Source organism: Camellia sinensis, chromosome 6 (genome assembly GCF_055761805.1).
Source record: "Camellia sinensis isolate YWXY chromosome 6, ASM5576180v1, whole genome shotgun sequence".
Lineage (NCBI taxonomy): Eukaryota > Viridiplantae > Streptophyta > Magnoliopsida > Ericales > Theaceae > Camellia > Camellia sinensis.
The window spans coordinates 161,159,111-161,166,669 of record NC_138966.1 but is presented as its reverse complement, the minus strand read 5'-3'; the positions used below and the strand labels follow the sequence as shown (position 1 = coordinate 161,166,669).

The window sequence follows — 7,559 nt, the reverse complement described above, 5'->3', positions numbered from 1 at the left end:
GCAATTATGGATGAAAATAAAATTAAAAGTGTTATAAAAATTATGATTAAAAGGAAATTAGTGTAATTATATTAAAATGAAACTCAAAACAGACTAGTGTAATTTATCCAAAATAATCTGATACAAATATACAAAGGTAAAAAAAAGTAAATTTAAACCCATGTTAAGATTTGTTAGTAGAGAAGAATTTGTGTAATTATGCAAATACTAGGGGGGCTAATTACAAATTTTTCAAATATCAAAAAAGTCGGTGCAAATGCAATTTGCCCTGAAAAAAAAAAGAAAAGAAAAGAGAAAATAGAGGATAAATTTTGTTTGTTTTGTTCGTAGGATCAATCGGAGATCTGGTGGGAAAAATTTCAGGGCAGATCTCCGTTGGGTTTGAGTCTCCTGTTGATCAAAAAAGATGAATATATTCAGATTAGTAGGTGACATGACCCATCTCGCAAGTGTCCTCGTTTTGCTTCTCAAGATCCACACCATTAAATCCTGCGCTGGTTTGTCTCCTTTCCCAATTTTCCCACCCATTATAGATTCATATGTTATTTTCTGTATATATTTCTACATTTTCATGTTATTGAATTATGGTTAATTTTGTTTTATTTGTTGATTTGAGGGGTTTAAAAAGGGGGTTTTTAGAATTTATTGATAATTTTTGTGGGGTTTTGGAGATGGGGTTGTTGAGTAGTCTTTAGCTGACTTGTAAAGTAGTTTATAGCTCAAATGGGAGATGGGTTTGATGGAAAGAAGTTGAGATATTAATGTAGAGAAGTGGGGGTGAGCTTATAAGTTGTTTCCCCTTATTTGTTTGTTTATTTCTTTGTAATGAATTTAGGTGAGTAGCATTTTTGAGGTTAATATTGCGAGGTCATTAGGTTAGGTTTTGTAATAACTGAATGTCTTTTGGGTGTGTATTGGGACAAGTGATTGACTCTTCCAAGTTGTGAACAAAATTGGAGCTGAAATGTGGATGTTGAGGAGGCTGAGACATTAAAACTTCATATCCTCTGAAGTTACGGGAAGCTTAATTTTATGATATAAGTATTGGTGGTTTCTCCATGTGTAATTACTTATTTTGGTTCAAGTAGGAGACTTCATAGAAGAGGAAATTTTTTTTTTGTTGGTTTTAAGGCACGGAGAAATTCATGGTGCTTTATCATTTATTAGAAGATATGGTCCCCGATGGATTGAAACAATGGAAAAAGGATTCATTTCAGCTGAACCCAGTTTTTTTGCACCATATTTTGATGGGGTTTTGAATTTAATTACTTTGCATTGACCCAAATTACAGATTTCATGGTCTCCAAATGAAATATAAAACTAGAGCAAACAGAATGTCAAGTTTAATATAATTTGTATCTAGCTAGAAATCTGAACCCTTTTCTCTTAATTTTTGTCTGAGAATGTATAGCTTCTATGAAACCATGGCATAGCAAAATCTTCTTATTTCTCTTAACATTTTTTTGTAATTTTGATTTGAACTTCCTTTGTTGTATGCAGGTGTTTCACTGAAGACTCAAGAGCTCTATGCTACTGTCTTTGCAACTCGCTACTTGGATATATTTACAGATTATATCTCACTTTACAATACTGTCATGAAGTTAATATTCTTGGGGAGCTCTTTCTCAATTGTCTGGTACATAAGGCACCACAAGATTGTCCGCAGATCATACGATAAAGACCAAGACACCTTTCGCCATTATTTTCTTGTGCTGCCTTGTTTGCTTTTGGCTCTAGTCATGCATGAGAAATTCACTTTCAAAGAGGTATGCATGCCATTCCATTTAAATATTGTTATGGTTCGTTTTTTATTATTCCATCAATGCTGAGTGCCATATTGATTTTATTTTATTTTTTAAATTCATATGAATTGTGTTACTCATAAATTCATGATCTTTTTCTTCTTTTTTTCTTTTTTTCCCTACCATATCTTCTACTCCATTTGATTGAGCAGGTGATGTGGGCATTTTCCTTATATTTAGAAGCTGTTGCCATACTTCCTCAGCTGGTCTTGTTGCAAAGGACGAGAAATATTGACAACTTGACCGGGCAATATGTTTTTCTCCTTGGGTAATATTATCCCCCATTCTTATGTTTTGGCTGTTAAAATCGTTAGGAATAAATACGCAGGAACAATTATTAGAACTAGCAACAGTGGTTGAATTGCTTATTTATTTTGTGTTGTCAAAGTAGACAAGATTTAGCTGACAATTTCCTGGGTGAAGCCGCCTCAGATAACTAAGAGCATTAGTAAAATTGTTTTCTATGAAAGTAGACCATGTTTTAGTCAACTTGGCTTGTTCATGTTTTTTTTTTTTTTTTTTGATAAATAACCAAACTTTATTAAAAAGTATCAAGAAGACGCAAAGAATACAAAAACGGCTTCAAGAGCCCATCGAAACTAACAAATCAAATTCTCCACAAAATCTGTAAAAGTCAATACATCTGGATCCACTAATCCAATCACCCAACTATACAGAACAGTAAGAAGGCGCCTCTCTAACCAAGTGATGGAATGAGCCACCCCATGAAACACCCGCCTGTTTCGCTCCAGCCAAATCAACCAAAGTAAACAGTGCAAGGCAAGAATCCAAGCCTTTCGACGCCTCTTCCCCACCCTCCCCCTGACCCAACTCTACAAAACTGCAAACAAAGAACCTAGTTGAACCCAAACCATCCCAAACATTGCCACCACAAGCATCCAAAGACGAGAAGAGACCGAACAATGAATACGTAGATGGTCAACCGATTCCGCAGCCTGACCGCACAAGCAACACCAATTCACCAAAATATGCCCACGATAAATCAAATTATCAATAGTCAAGATACGATCCAAACTCGCCGTCCACACAAAGAAGGCAACGTTGGATGGCGTGCCTGGCACCCAAACACTCTTCCACGGATAAACAAAGGTGCCATCAATAACACACTTATCCTCAACAAGCGCCCCATAGAACGAAGACACCGTGAAAATACCCTTGGCCCTAGGACAATCCCAAACCAAGGCATCATTATCTATCTGTCCAAGATGTAAACCATATAAAAAATCGGGGAGGTCCACTAATTGATCTAGCTCCCAGTCTTGGACATGACGACGCAACTGCACGTTCCACACCCTTAACTGCCCCTCCCCAACCCTCATAGCACTAACCAACACCTCAGAATTCGCAGCAATAGCAAATATCAAAGGAAAACGAAACTCTAAAGACAAGTCACCACACCACCTATCCCGCCAAAATCGAAATCTATCCCCCAAACCAATTTTGAACCTCACACGCCACCAAAACGCTTCCTGACCCAACCAAATCCCTTTCCATAACCCGCAAACATGAGAATGACCCACCCATCTCGAGCACCACACCCCCCAAGTCACCACCAAGTCACCACCCGTCCCGTCCTGTTCATGTTTTAATTAGACAGTCCAGAAGAGTTGCAAATTTTAGAATTTCCCAACTGTATTTGAGGGTTAATCTTTTGACCCTGTTTCTCATATTTTTCTCACCTGTGAGTTAAATGCAATATTAATGGCTTTCTAGTTTCCAATTTATGCCCTAGTCCCTCTTCTACTTTTTGAAGCATTGGTTTTAAAGTTGTAGGCCAATCATACTCTGAACATCTGGATATCCCTACAAGCTACCTCCTCCTTGGGGCAGTTTGCATTGGACTTTTTGGCTTCCCTTGTTGCTTTTTTTAATGAAAACGATCAAACCTCTGGTAGCAGGTTAAGAATGTGGAGCTCATGAAATGATTCTTCAACCTCTAGATGAGACATAAAATTTTCATATTATGATGACTTTTCCATACTAATAAAAAAGAGAGTCCACTGTAGTAGATTATTCGGGGCCGTTGTATTTGACCTAAACGGCAGTCTTCTATGGCACTGTCCTTTAAACTTTTTAGATTGCCAAACTTCATTGGCATGAGATCGTAGGAGTTTTGGGGATCCTTTTTTCCCTGTTTCTCCACTTCTTGTTTCTTGTTTATTTATATTTATTTTTTCTGTTTACGTGGTTGTGTGTTGGGAAACAAGAAATAAATCAAGCGTTATCCATTTAGTTGCCTGAGGAAGTTGGTGGGTGCTGTTGAATCCATAGCTTTGGATTGAGCTCTTCATAGCCAAAGATCATGAAGGTTTTCTTGAGAAGAGTTGTTTGTGGAACAATGTGTTGGGTTCTATGTGGAGGTAAGAGTAGTAGACTATGGATCAACTGAGTGAATATCATCTTATTATTGGATTCCATTTAAATTGCATAAAAAGTTGGTGGATGGGATTAAATTCCTAGCTTTAGTGTATCAAACACTTCTCAGATAATGGTTGGAAGTATCTGTTGAGAAGGATTGCTTGTGGAAACATATGTTGGGTTGCAAATTCATGGAGCTAAGGGTAGTGGTAGACTGAGGATTGTATAGTGAACATATGATGAGGCTTTGGGCATGTTACATGGACTCTGGTACACGTGTCAGGTGCATTGGTATGGATGTGTGTATTGAAATCTAATTTCAAAATCCAAATATGTATGTCATGTGGATTGTGATTTTTTGGACATTGTTATGCAAACAAATGGGTGTGGCCTTAGGAGCAGGAAGTCATACGATATATTGGATTTGGAAACTGAACCTTTGTTTCTGCATTTATATCATGGTCCTCCCCATCCATTCACTCACTCTGTTGGTCTTGCTGGGATATTAGTTTTAAAGCTGGTGATCACAACTAGCCACAGTAAAATCTGTGTGCATGCGATTCAAATTATTCTCGAGCATCTGATTTCAGTTAAGCCTGATGTGAAGATTATGTATTACAATTATTTTGCGGCTCAATAATCTTGTAATTACACTCAATTTCTGCTTATGTACTGCAGATTGATATTGTTCATCGCAAATAATTCTCATTTTTCGTTAGTAGGTATATCTGGCATGGGGTTGCCATTTATCTTCGTTTCTTTTAGTTTGATAATTTAGAGTAGATTTCTAAATCATGCCATGATTGGGCCAGCAGTCACCCAAGCATATACCCAGTTTTTACAATTTTCTAGAAGCAGTTTGAAACTGACAATTGAAAATTTTGGTACATATGTCAATTGCTTTGGATTGTCACTTATATGGACCTACCTACCACCTTATATAAATTCATATTATATTTATTGCAGTAAATCTTTGTCATGTTACTCTTTTTAGAATGTGAGATAGATGTTTATATTCTTCTACTTTCCTTACTACAGCGCATACCGAGCATTGTATATTTTAAATTGGATCTACCGCTACTTCACTGAGCCACATTATGTCCACTGGATAAGTACATCTCTCTCTCTCTCTCTCTCTCTCAAAACACATGTGCAATCACATTTTTGTGGTTTTCGTCATGCTTCTCAATACCAACATGTTTTGTATTGAATGGTTCTATTGCAGCTTGGATATCAGGGCTTGTGCAGACATTGCTTTACGCTGATTTCTTTTATTATTACTTCCAAAGGTAAACGTTTGAGTATATTTCAAATGCAATCACTGGCAGATCTCTGCGTGAAATGTCACTGACTCCATTTTTTTTGGTTGGCAGCTGGAAGAACAACGTGAAGCTTGAGCTACCAGCTTGAGTTGTATTTTACATGTCGGCAAGCCAAGGATTATAAAAGAAGCGCCAATGATCTTTCTAATCTTGTTTACTTACAGGTGCTTGGCATTTTGTTTTTTGTTTTTGTTTTCTCACCCTCTTTGTGGGTGCTTTAGTGGGTTTGTTAATCACACACTTGTTGAATTTTTTTTTTTTTTGAAATTGACGTGGAAATTATATCCCAAATACCAGATCATATGTAGGATTGAAAGAGCATTCGTTATTATGACTGTAATGTAAGATAATTTCATTTATTTTGTAGCTTACAGAAATTTTAGGGCATATTCTATCTGTAAAAACGCAGTGGCAAACCATTCTCAATTCATAAGACAATATGTTGCAGGCTTTTGGTGTTACGATTTTGGGATTTCTTTCTATTGGATACAATTGATGTATGAGAAAGAGAGAATGGTGATGATCTAATTGTTTTGATGAGTTTCAGTTAAGAATTGCAGCTGTAGCTGCAATATGGGTTAAAAGTTAAAACCCTTTTACTTTGTGTGTGTGTGTGTGATGAACAACAATATATCGATATATATATGCAATGTGGGTAAGTTGTATACATTTTGTTATTTCCAAATATTGTTTTAGCTGAAGTTCAACGGACCGATCTTACTAACAAAGGTGAGAGTAACACAATCGCTGGGAAAAAGATGGTGGTGGATGAATTTTGAAGGTGTCATAATCTTTCTCAGCCATCAAAATGCCCATAGCTTTGAACCAAAAGCTTCATACTACTATGATGAATTCAACCAAACCTCTTCACCAACACCTCTTCTGGCTCACCACTGTTGCCTCTTTGCCACCACACCTAGCGTTGATGATTCTATTTTGATTATTTATTTCATTAATCTTTTTGAGTTTCATGTAGATCATTCATAAAAAAAAATAAAATAAAATAAAAATACATGCCTATAATTATTAGATCAATTTGATTTTTTTTTTCTTCATTTTATAGATAATGTGCACACTAGGAACATAAAATAACACAAATTGAATAATCAAAATAGTACCTCTTGTGAGCACCACCCCTTGATCTTGTCCACACAGTGGACCGGAGACAAAACATAAACATGTTTGGTTGAGCTCTCAAAACATGTTTTTAGTGAAAAAAATTTTTCAAAAATATGGTTGGTTAAATTTTTTTTTTTTTTTTTAAATTTCAAAATCACTTTTCTCTTTATTACACATCAATTAATCACTTTTTCTCTATTCTTTCTTCTTCTCAACTACTTTTTCTCTTATATCTATCTATTCAACTACAAAAAAAAAATATCAAATCATTCCAAACTCCAATATTATTTTGAAAATATACAATCAAATAAATTTTCAAATTTTGTAAACTCTCTTCAAACAAAATTTGAAATAACATCTCAACACACAAACCAAATAAGGCCAAAATAGAAACTAAAAAATGTACTTAGGTGTAATATTGCTCAAAATTGATATGTTGTGATACTTTTGGTAAGAGACTTGGTATATATTATCATAATATTTTATCAGAACTTTTGACCTTTTCATGTGGCGTAGTAAGTTCCATTATTTTAAAATTAATTTACAAAAAAAAAATTTATTCAAAATAGTGTGTCAATAACATTTATCTAATTATGAGGACAAAATAGGTCTTTTGATTATAAATGAGCATATCATAAAAAATCACATAATTTTATACAAAATTATATTCAATTGTTTTTTTTTTATATGTCATTATTCTTTTAAATATAGTTTGTCATATAATATAAATGATTTTTTTTTACATAAATACACATGAAAGATAAAATAAAATAGTGAAATAAATTTGATAACAAATAGCATTTGGGGGGGGGGGGTAAACAGTATGGTATCATTAAGAAAAAGGGTAAATTACAAACACACCCTATGAGGTTTACTTAAATTATAAATTACTCCATGTGATTTTAAAAATTACATTATACCCCTTAAAGTTTTTAAT

At 34.8% G+C, this 7,559-nt stretch overlaps 1 protein-coding gene across 1 annotated transcript; it reads left to right on the top strand.

The window, feature by feature from the left end:
• The first annotated feature begins 265 nt into the window (after positions 1–265).
• On the top strand, positions 266–5,964 carry LOC114317176 (ER lumen protein-retaining receptor). The gene is made up of 6 exons (XM_028263872.2): positions 266–497; positions 1,501–1,766; positions 1,955–2,070; positions 5,220–5,293; positions 5,407–5,470; positions 5,555–5,964. The coding sequence occupies exons 1-6, from the start codon at positions 407–409 to the stop codon at positions 5,589–5,591; spliced, it is 648 nt and encodes a 215-aa protein (XP_028119673.2). The 5' UTR covers positions 266–406; the 3' UTR covers positions 5,592–5,964.
• Positions 5,965–7,559: the final 1,595 nt, after the last annotated feature.

Excerpts from the sequence above, each read along its gene's own strand:
- LOC114317176 (XM_028263872.2), top strand. The coding sequence starts at position 407 with ATGAATATATTCAGATTAGTAGGTGACATGACCCATCTCGCAAGTGTC. Across the intron at positions 5,294-5,406 it reads ACATTATGTCCACTGGATAA|CTTGGATATCAGGGCTTGTG; the intron begins GTACATCTCTCT and ends GTTCTATTGCAG. Across the intron at positions 5,471-5,554 it reads TTTTATTATTACTTCCAAAG|CTGGAAGAACAACGTGAAGC; the intron begins GTAAACGTTTGA and ends TTTGGTTGGCAG.